General features: G+C 48.5%; 1 protein-coding gene across 3 annotated transcripts in view; it reads right to left on the minus strand.

Moving 5' to 3' along the window:
- Positions 1 to 7,692: 7,692 nt before the first annotated feature.
- The window catches only part of LOC119958190 (tensin-2-like), a 381,277-nt gene continuing 374,769 nt past the window's right edge, over positions 7,693 to 14,200 (minus strand). For 2 of the 3 annotated variants that reach the window (XM_038786559.1, XM_038786557.1), the window contains 2 exons: positions 9,289 to 9,318; positions 7,693 to 8,493 (listed from right to left, as the gene is read on the minus strand). In XM_038786559.1, coding sequence (XP_038642487.1) covers positions 8,352 to 8,493; positions 9,289 to 9,318 — 172 coding nt within the window. In that variant the 3' untranslated portion in view covers positions 7,693 to 8,351. The remainder of the gene's footprint in view (positions 8,494 to 9,288; positions 9,319 to 14,200) is intronic. The other variant, XM_038786558.1, reaches the window with a different exon arrangement.

Genomic DNA, 14,200 nt, shown 5'->3' on the forward strand with positions numbered 1-14,200 from the left:
ATTAGAGGGCTGATTAGCTGAGGGGTGCTGGTGACTGCTCTGACTGAATTCAGCTACCCGAGCAGAGGCAAAGGCTTAAAGTCCCAGGCTAGGTGGCCTGCCCAACCCTGATCATTCGCCATCTTCAAAGACTTCCAGTGAAGGGTTAGGAACAAGAGCCAGGAGAGGAAAACATTGCGATCTTTCATTTCTTTAGAGACGTAGTATACTTGGAAAGCAGATATGAACACATGGTATACACACAAAGGAATATATGGAGTTTGTTTAGGATTCATAAGACACTACACACAAGGTAAATAATAGCATAAGTATAATATATTATACCTTCTTGACTAAAGCTTTTTCCATAAATTCTCCATTATCAGGTAAAATAAATGTCTGAACTATACAAATAAAACTATAGACTTTGATTAAAATATGTAATATACAGTATGGTGAAAGCTGTTCAAATAGGTCATTTTTTCTGCCACTTTGTCCAATGTGAATATTAACCTCTTCAGATTCAGTTCCTGTGCTCCACAAATGACTAAACCACATGCACGGTGACTCTATAGAGTCGTAGGGTGGTGAGGAATCCATCGTTCATCCACCCCCCCCCCCCATGGTGAAGTCTTTCCAGGGCCTCTAAACAATTATTCAGAAGGGACAATTATCCTTTGCAATAATGGGCAAACGTGCTGGGATTCGAGTGTGTCTCTCAATCGTCTGCGTGAGTGGGGGGAGGGGAGGTCGCATGAGTGGGGGTGAGGCGGTGGTAGAGAAACCCCCCAACCCCCCTCACCTTTGGATTGCTGAATTCCCTTTCACCCCTAATGTTGCAACACATTGACTTGCGTCTCTCCCTCCTGTTGCCCCATTCGATATTTTCCAGCAGGTAGAGGCACTCTGAGGGCACTCCACTTCCAGTGACATTGTGAGGCCTTGGCCTATGACAATGCCAATGGGCCACGCTACCTGCACCTCACCTCAACCAGACTGTTGAGCTGCAGTTATATTTCCCTCACCTTGTGTGCATTAGGTTGAACGTAGAACTGCATTTTCCAGTAGACAGCTTACCAAACCTACTCTATCTCCATCAATAACATTTTGATTCACCCTTTCCTCCTCCCTCCAGGCAAAAATATGGCACAGAATCTTTTCCAGGAAGGCCCCTAACAGACTGATTCTTGCCCTGAATCTTGCATTATCTGGGAGTCTTACTTGTTTGAATACATCATTAGATATGAAGGTTACAACACATTTAGCAGTGACATGTTGACATTTTGTGACTGACTCTATCATTACAATAGAATTTTTTCTGATTAATACTTTTGTCCTCTGTCTATATCTGAGTAAGAACATAAAAATATATTTTTCTTCACTGAACTGAACGTTCGTGAACTCTCTTTTTACTTGAGCGTGTACCAGCAACGCATTCACCGACTCATTAGTTTGAAATAATGGCACATCTTGTCCTCAGTCATATCAGAGATGACTACTTTGCACAATATGGTATGAGGGTGCTTCAGTGACAGGCAAGAGGGTAGGTATTACTGCATTGACCTCCACCACATAGCTTCACCTTGAAGATCACCCCGCCTGACTTTACAACCATTTCCCCCTTTCCCCCTCTTGTGAAACCAGTACAACTTGTTTAGTTTGGGTCACCTGTTCTAATAGGTAGCTCGATATCAAATGTTGTCTGATTAACACTCCTGTGAGGCACCTTGGAGCATTCACAAGGCAGGTAGGAGTCTGTGCGCTGCCCATGACTTTTTAACAGATCATTCAGAATGTGAATTCGGCATTCCCCACAGCAACCGATGAGAAATGCTAACCGCAGTTGTAAAATTTCGAAACTATTGTGTTTGCAAACGGTGCCTGGTTACACGCCCAAATAAAATAAATTTATATATTTAATAAAATAAGCACAGCAAAAACTATCGCATGAACTCACCATCCATCAAACATTAGAACAATATTCGGAGATTTCATAATACCCCATTTTTTGTCACCAAGTTCATATACATCAAATATATTACATACACACACGATATATTAAGGAGTCTGGCATTGAACAGTCACTGCTAGCTTTCTGATTCCTGCTCACAGTTTATGGCAGTACCCTATGGCATTTTACATGATCATTTGAAAGGACATTGACCACTCAAAATACTTTTCCAGGACAGCTCGATAAATTCAAATGATTCACTGCAACATTATTCATCAAGGCAGATGCATACTCCCTCAGGATTCACTCTGCAGTCAACAGGCAAGGGTTTATTGTGGGAGCGGGGCATGCAAACTGCTGCACAAGAAAAGATCAGGAGCTGGATTCTCCCAAAATGGGGCTATGTCCCCACGCCGGTGTAAAAACGCTGGCGTTTCACTCCGAAGATTCCGGAAGACAGTTTGAGCCGATTCGATGCCCAGCAGGGGGCCAGCAGGGACCAAGAGTGATTCTCGCAGCTTTAGCTATGGATATGCGCCCCCCGCACGTACGGTTCCGAGTCTGCGCATGTGCATGGCGGCGGCCTCCAACGGCCACGCCGAGCGCCATCTGAAAGACGTGCTGTTCGGTGAATTGGACATTTTGAATTCTCCCTCTGTGACCCGAACAGGCGGCGGAATGTGGCGACTAGGGGATTTTCACAGTAACTTCATTGCAGTGTTATTGTAAGCCTACTTGTGACAATAAAGATTATTACTACAAAAATAAATGGGGGCCTGTGGTATTATATTTTGTGGACCAATAAAATATTTTGCTTGAACCTTTGTCAATTTAATATTCTGTGTTTGATTAGTTTGTACTTTGCTGAGGAATTTGGAATGTTTGATCTCATGGAGGGAGTAAATTTGCTTCTATTAAAAACTGAAATTGCTGGAAATACACAGCGGGTCAGATAGCATATGTGGAGAGAGAAGCAGAGTTAACAGTTCAGGGAGAAAGGGGGTGGGGCAGGAGGTGGTTGTGATCTTTTTGGTGGTGAAATTAATTAAAACTCTGAATAACTGACCTTCCAACCAGTCCAATTGTCTGAGGACGACGACACATCCAGGTGTAAGATGCGGACACATTTGCTTCTACAAACCCAAAAAGCTGTGGGTCAACAGAAGAGAAACATTGGCCGGGATTCTCCCCTACCCGGCGGGGCGGGGGGTCCTGACGTGCTGGAGTGGCGTGAACCACTCCGGAGTTGGGCCGCCCCAAAGGTGCGGAAGTCTTCGCACCTTTAGGGGCCAAGCCCTAACATTGAGGGGCTAGGCCCACGCCGGAGTGGTTGGCGTCCCGTCGGCAGGCGGGAACGGCCTTTGGCGCCACGCCAGCCGGGGCCGAAGGGACTTCGCCGGCTGGCGGACCTCTGTGCATCCGCCGGAACGTCAGCAACTGCTGACGTCGTCCCCGCGCACGCGCAGGGAACGGGGTCACTTCCGCCTCTGCCATCGTGAAGACCATGGCGAAGGCGGAAGGAAAGGAGTGCCCCCACGGCACAGGCCCGCCGGCCGATCGGTGGGCCCCGATTGCGGCCCAGGCCTCCATGGAGGCACTCCCCGGGGTCAGATCGCCCCGCGCCCCCCTCCCCCCCAGGACCCTGGAGCCCGCTCGCGCCGCTTGGTCCCGCCGGTCAGGTAGGTGGTTTGATCCACGCCGACGGGACCAGCATGACAGCGGCGGGACTTCGGCCCATCGCGGGCTGGAGAATCGCCGGGGGCGGGGGTCGCCGACCGGCGCGGCGTGATTCCCGCCCCCGCCGAACCTCCGGTGCCGGAGACTTCGGGGCACGGCAGGGGCGGGATTGACGCCGGCCCCCGCCGATTCTCCGATCCGGCGGGGGGTCGGAGAATCCCGCCCGTTTGAAATGAAAATGAAATTAATGAAAATTGCTTATTGTCACGAGTAGGCTTCAATGAAGTTACTGTGAAAAGTCCCTAGTCGCCACATTCCGGCGCCTGTTCGGGGAGGCTGGTACGGGAATCGAACCGTGCTGCTGGCCTGCTTGGTCTGCTTGAAAAGCCAGCGATTTAGCTGAGTGAGCTAAACCAGCCCCATTTATTCTGTTCCGCACAGGATAGACCAGTGAAAAATTTATGACAAGTGTATGACCCTCAGAAAAACACAAAACAAGTCACAATTTTACACAAAGGTTGATTGAACCTAGCTCTGAATTGAGTATGGGCCGGGATTTGTGTGTCAATGTCTGTGCATATGTGTGAATATGTATATATGTGTGTGTATATGTGTATGCGTGTGTTGAGAAAGCCCAGAAATTGGATTTTATCTGGACTGAACTGTTACAGTGTTGGTCCAACCATTCTGTAAAGTAATTAAATTAATTTTGGGAGTTGACCTGCCCTGAATTCCACGTTTGTTACATTGGATTGTTACATCAGACAGACCAGACTGATTTTTCATCAATTTCACTCTCTTTCTGTCATCTATTTTTGGATGATCTGAGTGTTGGACCAATGTTAAAATGGTCAATGTGGGACTGATATTGAGATTAGATTGTGTTGTTGCATTGGGGAGTCTGTCAATGCAGCTACAATTGGAGAAGAGTGTACCTCGCCCAAAGGGTCTGCCAGTATAGGGGGTTTGTGCCAGGGGGATGGGAACCAATGCAGGAAGTCGGAAGGTAGTAAAACAGGGACAGAAACAAAAGGCAGTAAGGGGGAAAGTGTAAGGCAGAGAAGCCATAGTCAAAAATCAAAAAGGGCAACAGTACAAGGTACAGTGACTGAGGGAAGCTCAGTGAATAGGCCCAGTAATACTAAAAGGAATAAAACGGGAAGTAAAAACATAAATGGTAAATGACGCGGCAGGTTGTTACATGAAGATATGGGTTCAACGGCAAGGAAAATTAGGAGAAAAGTTAAGAGGAAATATAACTTAGGAGAGGTTACTGATCGAGGTGTTAAGATTCAAAACAGAGGTATAAAAGCCAACATAAATGTACTTTACCTGAATGCTCGTAGTATTCGGAATAAGGTAAATGAGTTGATGGCGCAAATCATCGTGAATGACTATGATTTAGTGGCCATTACTGAAACATGGTTAAAGGATGGTCACGACTGGGAGTTAAATATCCAAGGATATCAAACTATTCGGAAGGACAGAGTGGATGGTAAGGGAGGTGGTGTAGCTCTGTTATTTAAGGATTACATCCGGGCAATAGTAAGGGATGACATCGGTGCTATGGAGGATAAGGTTGAATCCATTTGGGTGGAAATCAGGAATAGTAAGGCGAAAAAGTCACTGATAGGAGTAGTCTATAGGCCACCAAATTGTAACGTTATGGTGGGGCAGGCAATAAACAAAGAAATAACTGATGCATGTAGAAATGGTACAGCAGTTATCATGGGGGATTTTAATCTACAAACCAGGTCGGTCAAGGCAGCCTTGAGGAGGAGTTTATAGAATGTATCTGCGATAGTTTCCTAGAACAGTATGTAATGGAACTTACGAGGGAACAAGCGGTCCTAGATCTGGTCCTGTGTAATGAGACAGGATTGATTAATAATCTCATAGTTAGGGATCCTCTCGGATGGAGCGATCACAATATGGTGGAATTTAAAATACAGATGGAGGGTGAGAAGGTAAAATCAAACACTAGTGTTTTGTGCTTAAACAAAGTAGATTACAATGGGATGAGAGAAGAGCTAGCTAAGGTAGATTGGGAGCAAAGACTTTATGGTGAAACAGTTGAGGAACAGTGGAGAACCTTCCAAGCGATTTTTCACAGTGCTCAGCAAAGGTTTATACCAACAAAAAGGAAGGATGGTAAAAAGAGGGAAAATCGACCGTGGATATCTAAGGAAATAAGGTAGAGTATCAAATTGAAGGAAAAAGCATACAAAGTGGCAAAGATTAGTGGGAGACTAGAGGACTGGGAAATCTTTAGGGGGCAACAGAAAGCTACTAAAAAAGCTATAAAGAAGAGTAAGATAGATTATGAGAGTAAACTGGCTCAGAATATAAAAAGATAGTAAAAGTTTCTACAAATATATAAAACAAAAAAGAGTGGCTAAGGTAAATATTTGTCCTTTAGAGGATGAGAAGGGAGATTTAATAATGGGAGATGAGGAAATGGCTGAGGAACTGAACAGGTTTTTTGGGTCGGTCTTCACAGTGGAAGACACAAATAATATGCCAGTGACTGATAGAAATGAGGCTATGACAGGTGAGGACCTTGAGAGGATTGTTATCACTAAGGAGGGAGTGATGGGCAAGCTAATGGAGCTAAAGGTAGACAAGTCTCCTGGCCCTGATGGAATGCATCCCAGAGTGCTAAAAGAGATGGCTAGGGAAATTGCAAATGCACTAGTGATAATTTACCAAAATTCACTAGACTCTGGGGTGGTCCCGGCGGATTGGAAATTAGCAAACATGACACCACTGTTTAAAAAAGGAGGTAGGCAGAAAGCGGGTCAGTGAGCTTAACTTCGGTAGTAGGGAAGATGCTGGAATCTATCATCAAAGAAGAAATAACGAGGCATCTGGATGGAAATTGTCCCATTGGGCAGACGCAGCATGTGTTCATAAAGGACAGGTCGTGCCTAACTAATTTAGTGGAATTTTTTGAGGACATTACCAGAGCGGTAGATAATGGGGAGCCAATGGATGTGGTATATCTGGATTTCTAGAAAGGCTTTGACAAGGTGCCACACAAAAGGTTGCTGCAAAGATAAAGATGCATGGCATTAAGGGTAAAGTAGTAGCATGGATAGAGGATTGGTTAATTAATAGAAAGCAAAGAGTGGGGATTAACGGGTGTTTCTCTGGTTGGCAATCAGCAGCTAGTGGTGTCCCTCAGGGATCAGTGTTGGGCCCACAATTGTTCACAATTTACATCGATGATTTGGAGTTGGGGACCAAGGGCAATGTGTCCAAGTTTGCAGACGACACTAAGGTGAGTGGTAAAGCAAAAAGTGCAGAGGATACTGGAAGTCTGCAGAGGGATTTGGATACGTTAAGTGAATGGGCTAGGGTCTGGCAGATGGAATACAATGTTGACAAATGTGAGGTTATCCATTTTGGTAGGAATAACAGCAAAAGGGATTATTATTTAAATGATAAAATATTAAAACATGCTGCTGTGCAGAGAGACCTGGGTGTGCTCGTGCATGAGTCGCAAAAAGTTGGTTTACAGGTGCAACAGGTGATTAAGAAAGCGAATGGAATTTTGTCCTTCATTGCTCGAGGGATGGAGTTTAAGACTAGGGAGGTTATGCTGCAATTGTATAAGGTGTTAGTGAGGCCACACCTGGAGTATTGTGTTCAGTTTTGGTCTCCTTACCTGAGAAAGGACGTACTGGCGCTGGAGGGTGTGCAGAGGAGATTCACTGGGTTAATCCCAGAGCTGAAGGGGTTGGATTACGAGGAGAGGTTGAGTAGACTGGGATTGTACTCGTTGGAATTTAGAAGGATGAGGGGGGAATCTCATATAAAATTATGAAGGGAATAGATAGGATAGATGCGGGCAAGTTGTTTCCACTGGCTGGTGAAAGCCGAACTAGGGGGCATAGCCTGAAAATAAGGGGAAAGTAGATTTAGGACTGAGTTTAGGAGGAACTTCTTCACCCAAAGGGTTGTGAATCTATGGAATTCCTTGCCCAGTGAAGCAGTTGAGGCTCCTTCATTACATGTTTTTAAGGTAAAGATAGATAGTTTTTTGAAGAATAAAGGGATTAAGGGTTATGGTGTTCGGACCGGAAAGCGGAGCTGAGCCCACAAAAGATCAGCCATGATCTCATTGAATGGTGGAGCAGGCTCGAGGGGCCATATGGCCTACTCCTGCTCCTAGTTCTTATGTGCCCTTTTGAATATTGTAACTCCTGATTTCAGAAACCTGAATCTATTGCTGCTTTCCAAAAGTCACGTGCCAGCTTTTAATCAGCTGACAACACCCTTTTACAATGTCAGGTAGCAACTCCATTTGTATTGTTTATATGCTGCACTGCCAGTGACTGAGCTCCCATGGGCAAGGCACTGAAAACTCCCACCAAAGCAAGGCACCATCACCATACAAGGCAGCCACCTTATCTTAGCATTTACTCCGAAAGGTTGTGAGGGCAAATGAGGTTACGATGGAGTCAAGCCCTTCCTACTGTTGTCCCTTTGTGACCCTGGAGCAATGAAACCTTAATTAAAATATGAAAGGAATCTCTGGTCATGGGAATGCTTAGATAGAAGCTACAGCAAGGTCTGGCTGAACTTAAACAGAGAAAAAGGTTTTTTTTGCATTTAAAAAAAAATCAGATGATTTGAAAGCTTAGTTCCTTTCATTTCTGACAGCATTGCTGATTCAGAAGTAGCCATCCATCTTGCTCCATCAGTTGACTCCTCTTTGATTGCAGGGACTGTGTGCGCGGCCTCATCTCTTCTGGGGCCCCAACATAACCTTTGTGATAAAATTCACAATGGCTGATGCGGGCTGTTCTGGGTCGAGCTCAGCAAAAAGATGGCAGACGTTGTCAGATGTGCTCCCTTGCTTCTTAGCCACAAAACCAAACATTCTGGAAGAGAGAGGAGAGCCAGAAATCATAGTCACTTGTTGCATGCCAGTGTGGGTTGGAGCTGCCACTGGGGGCCAGATGTTTGAAACAGAATTCCTACAGGGCAGGTGGTGGCCATTCAACCCATCAAATCTGCGCCAACCCTTTGAAAGCACACCCTGTCTCGGCTATTCCCCCACCCTATCCATGTAACCCCACCTAACTGAGACATCCTTGGACACTGGGGCAATTTATCGTGGCCAATCCATCTAACCTGCACGTCTTTGGACTGGAAACCGGAGCACCCGGAGGAAACCCACGCAGACACAGGGAGAGCGTGCAGACTCCACACTGACAGTCACCCGAGGCCGGAAGGGGCAATTTAATTTGGTCAATCCACCTAACCTCCACATCTTTGTAGGAATTCAGGGCCGGAGATACATCAAAACATCAAGAGCACAACATAGACTTTAATCTGCAGGGCAACACAAGACAACTTCACACTTTGCAAAGTTACTGGCATCAGAAATAGTTTTGCAAGTCACAAAGACAAGGGTTTGAGCAGATCCCAGCTGAATATCTGTACGTGGCCTTAATGATGTTAGTCATGAAGGTGACTGGCTCGGGGTAATTGATACTGTTCCGTTGCCATGGGGAAATTGATCAGTTTCTCTGTTGTTTCCCCCTCCTCCCAGGATTGAACACATGGCCCAGATCGGTATCTGCGGTCTGACGGATTCACAGCTGCCAGACCCCCCACCTCCCCAAACCCACAGTGTCTGACTCACTCCCCCGCGGACCTCCAGAACCACTTACTTTGATGTTGTTCCGTCTGCGTTGGTCCACCTGAAAGAGACAAGGCTTAGCGTGGGAGAGTGCGAGAGAGAACAAAGGTAGATGCAGCACTGAAGGATTTAGAGAGGGAAAGCTTACTTTTTCTAATTTTACATTAAAAAAAAAAGAGATTATCAGGATTACTGCATAAATCAGGTGTGAGAAAATCCAATATCCAGCGGAGACATTTTTTTATCTTGTGCTTATTCCCCTCTGCACAGGGGTCAAGGTGCGAATGAAATGAAAATCGCTTATGAACGGATGAATGTCTGCCTGTTGATGGAGCACATTATCTTCATCCTGGATGAATCCCATACACAGGGCTGTGCGGTAATCAGTAAAGATTTGCAATCACAGTGTTGTAGGAGCTAAGCTAAACAACACATTCAAATGTACAGGCTCATTTTCTATTTACAACTGGTCTCACTAACATTATAGGTTATCAAGTAAGCCTTGAACAGGGCACAAAGGACATGTCCTTAGACAGACCTAGACTGATGGGATTCTATATCCTCAGGTCCAATGGTTCCCACCTCCTTTTGGAATGTGTCTTTGTGGAGGTCTGAGAAGTGGTCTTGTTGGGGTCTAGCCAGAGCAGCTCCGTGACGCAGGTCTCTACACTGTATGGATTGTTCCCAGAGGCACACACCAAGACAAACATCATCTGTTTGCTGATGATCTGCTCTGCTGCCGGAGGATCATCAATTCTGCCAAATACACTCGTTGGTCTCACGGTAGCATGGTGCCTCACGGTAGCATGGTGGTTAGCATCAATGCTTCACAGCTCCAGGGTCCCAGGTTCAATTCCCAGCTGGGTCACTGTCTGTGTGGAGTCTGCACATCCTCCCCGTGTGCGCGTGGGTTTCCTCCGGGTCCTCCGGTTTCCTCCCACAGTCCAAAGATGTGCGGGTTAGGTGGATTGGCCATGCTAAATTGCCCGTAGTGTAAGGTTAATGGGGGGTTTGTTGGGTTACGGGTATACGGGTTACGTGGGTTTAAGTGGGGTGATCATTGTTCGGCACAACATCGAGGGCTGAAGGGCCTGTTCTGTGCTGTACTGTTCTATGTTCTATGTCTGCCCGAAACTTGTTGGTCTGTGCAAAGAGCTGCTGACTACTGAGTGTTGCAGACTGGCACATTCCAAGCACCAAGTCGACGTGCTAAAGGATGTAATGAAGCTTTGGGCAGCCACTGCAAAGGCTCAAGGGAAAGCCACTGTCTGAGACTCAATGGGGAAAGGCCACTGTCTGAGACTCAATGGGGAAAGGCCCCTCTCTGAGACTCAATGGGGAACGGTCACTGTCTGAGACTCAATGGGGATAGGCCACTGTCTGAGACTCAATGGGGAAAGGCCGCTGTCTGAGACTCAATGGGGAAAGGCCGCTGTCTGAGACTCAATGGGGAAAGGCCACTGTCTGAGACTCAATGGGGCCAGGACAATTTCTCAGGCCTTCTCGCCAGTGTAAAAGGACTGGAAACTGTGTAAAACCCTTTAGGTTATATGTACCCGTTTATGTTTGACATGCATTTTAAACATACATGCTAAATAAAAGATAAAAGCAAAAAGTGGATGCTGGAATCGGGAAACAAAAACAGAAGAAACAGTAAAATCTGAGCAGGTCTGACTGCATCAGTGGAGAGAGAAGGGAGTTTACGTTTGGAGTCTGGATGACTCTTTTTCAGAGCTGGTAAATATAACGTGTAATTGTAAGTGTAGTGAGGCAGCTCAGAGGGCCACATACTGCACTGAAAGAAATGGTACTGTACTGCACTTTACGTAATGCCAAATTTGAACGTGTGTGTAATGAACTTTTACATATTTTATGAAGAAAGTATATTTTTGGAAAAACAATCTCCTCTGGCCCAATATTCGGCATTCCTAGTGAGCATCGGGCCCACAGCACAAGGTTACTCCTACTTTTCAACACTCGCACTCAGAGGCCAGTAGATGGCTCGTGTGGGAAACGGTTGAAAATGTCACCTCTGTCTTTTGAGGGCGAGGTAGAACACAGGGGAGCTTTCCTCTGCATTTGGCTGGCTGGTTATATGACCTGGGAGTGCTAGATGGGACAATGGGTTCCTTTCTCCAGTGCTACAGCTCCTCAGCCCCTGAGCACAAAGTTTCGAAGGAATGTCTGATTGATAATGGTGCAACAACAGACTTCCGGTTGCGGCTATGCCTAGGTAAGTCGCACGGTCGGCAGCTCCCGCCGTGAACGGACTTTTGGGCCCTTTTAAGGAGTTCCAGCGGTATTTTGACGACGATTCCTGGTGTGGGAAGGAAACAGTGAGGATCCCCCAACGCTGTATGGAGTGGACCAGGAGTGGGACGGTCAAAAAAGCTGCTTTGGAGAAGAGAGGAGAACGGGCGTGAAAAAGCAAGATGGCGGCCGGCGCGGATCAGGCAGCGTGGGCCCAGTGGTCACGGGAGCAGCAGGAGTTTTTAAGAAGCTGCTTTGTGGATTTAAAGGCGGAGATGCTGGCCCCGATGAAGGCGTCGATTGAAAGGCTGGTGGAGACCCAGAAGATGCAGGGGACGGCGATCAAGGAGGTGCAGCAGAAGGCATCTGATAATGAGGACGAGATCCTGGGCCTAGTGGTTAGAGTGGAGGCGCACGAGACGCTGCACAAAAGATGGCAGGAGAAGCTGGAGGACCTGGGGAATAGGTCAAGGAGGCAGAACCTGCGGATTCTGGGTCTCCCTGAAGGCGTGGAGAGGTCGGATGTTGGGGCGTATGTGACCACGATGCTGGGGACACTGATGGACGTGGGGGCCTTCCCGCGGCCCCTGGAGCTGGACGGGGCGCACAGTCCTGGCAAGGAGGCCGAGGGCGAATGAGCCACCGAGAGCTATGGTGGTAAGGTTTCACCGCTTCACCGACAAGGAGTGTCCTGCGATGGGCGAAGAAGGAGCGGAGCAGCAGGTGGGAGAACACCGAGATCCGTATTTATCAGGACTGGAGTGCAGAGCTGGCCAAGAAGCGTGCGGGATTCAACCGGGCCAAGGCTGTCCTCCACGGAAAGGGGGTGAAGTTCGGACTGTTACAACCGGGGAGGCTGTGGGTTACATATCAGGACCGGCACCACTATTTCGACACGAGGCGTGGGACTTTCATTGAGAATGAGAAGCTGGACTCGAGTTAATGGACTGCAGTATGTTATGGGGGTTGCTGGAGAGGGGGGGGAGGGGGCGATGTTATGTTGGGGTTTTCCCCGTGTGTTCTTGTGGCCCCCTTTGCCCTCGGCCCTCGAGGCTCTGGGCGAGGTCGCAGTTGGGAAGAGCTGAGTCACAGGAGATGAGGTCGGCCCAGACAGGGAGCACGGTTTACCCGCGAAATGGTGGGGGTGGCACCTGAAGCTGGAGGTTTGAGTGTACGGTACTTTGCTTTGTTTTTCTCTCTCTGTTCACACGGGGTGTAGGGGGGGGGGGACTCTCTCTACTCCACTTAGGGGGGGGGGGGGGGGTGGAGACTTGCAAGGGGAGCCCACAGGGGGTTTGGAGGTGGGAGTGGCCGGGGTCAGCATGAGTCAGCTGACTTACGGGGGTGCAATGGGGGGGGGATTAAGCGGATGCTTGTTTGGGGGAGGGGGGGGGTGCTGGGATGCTGCTGTGCTGACTGAGGGGGAACTGATGTTAAAGGGGAGAGTCGGGGCGGGGGGCCTCCGCCTGGGGGGCTGGAAGGTGCGGGAGGCGCAGGCACGTGGCTGGACTAAAAAAGGAGATGGCTAGTCGGCAGGGGGGTGGGGTGGGTAGCCCCCCAACCAGGCTGATCACGTGGAACGTGAGGGGTCTGAATGGGCCGGTCAAGAGGGTCCGTGTGTTCTCGCACTTCAAGGGGCTAAAGGCAGACGTAGCCATGCTGCAGGAAACATACCTGAAGCCTGAAGATCGTGGATCAAACCAGGCTGAGGAAAGGATGAGTGGGGCAGGTTTTCCACTCAGGGCTGGATGCGAAGAACAGGGGGGGGGGATGTCGCAATCTTGGTGAGAAAGCGGGTGGCGAGTATTGTGCGGCGAGTATTGTGGCGGATAAAGGGGGTCGATATGTTATGGTGAGTGGCAGGTAGCAGGTGGTGCTAGTGAACGTGTATGCTCCGAACTGGGACGATGCAGGGTTCATGAAGCGGATGTTGAGTAGGATTCCACATCTGGTGTCATGTAGTTTGGGGACTTTAACACGGTCCTGGACCCGGCCCTGGATCGGTCTACGTTGAGATCGGATAAGAGGCCGACAACGGCCCAGGTCCTGAGGGGGTTCATGGACCAGATTGGGGGAGGGGATCCGTGGAGATTTGCCAGGCCAAGGGCGAAGGAGTTTCCCTTCTTCTCCCACGTCCACAAGGCGTACTCGCGGATTGATTTTTTTGTGGTAAGTAGGGCGCTAATTCCGAGAGTGGGGGGGGCGGGGGGGAGTATTCGGCCATTGCCATCTCGGACCATGCCCCGCACTGGGTGGAGTTGGGGCTGAGGGAGGGGAGAGGCCAACGCTCTCTGTGGAGAATGGACTACTGGCGGACGAGGAGGTCTGTGGGCGGGTTCGGAGGTGTATCCAAAACTATGTGGAGACCAATGATAATGGTGAGGTTCTGGTGAGTGTGGTCTGGGAGGGGCTGAAGGCAGTTGTCAGAGGGGAGCTAATCTCGGTCAGGGTCCACAGAGAGAAGAGGGATAGGATGGAGAGGGAGAGATTGGTGGGGGAGATACTCGGGGTGGGCAGGAGGTATGCGGAATCCCCCGAGGAGGGGTTGCTGAAGGAGCGCCGGAGCCTGCAGGGGGAATTTGACTTGCTTACCACGGGGAAGGCTGAGGCTCAGTTGAGGAAGGTACAGGGAGCAGTGTACGAGTATGGGGAGAAGGCAAGTAGGATGCTGGCGCATCAGCTGCGAAAGAGAG

The sequence above is a fragment of the Scyliorhinus canicula genome, chromosome 28 (genome assembly GCF_902713615.1).
Source record: "Scyliorhinus canicula chromosome 28, sScyCan1.1, whole genome shotgun sequence".
Classification (NCBI taxonomy): Eukaryota; Metazoa; Chordata; class Chondrichthyes; order Carcharhiniformes; family Scyliorhinidae; genus Scyliorhinus; species Scyliorhinus canicula.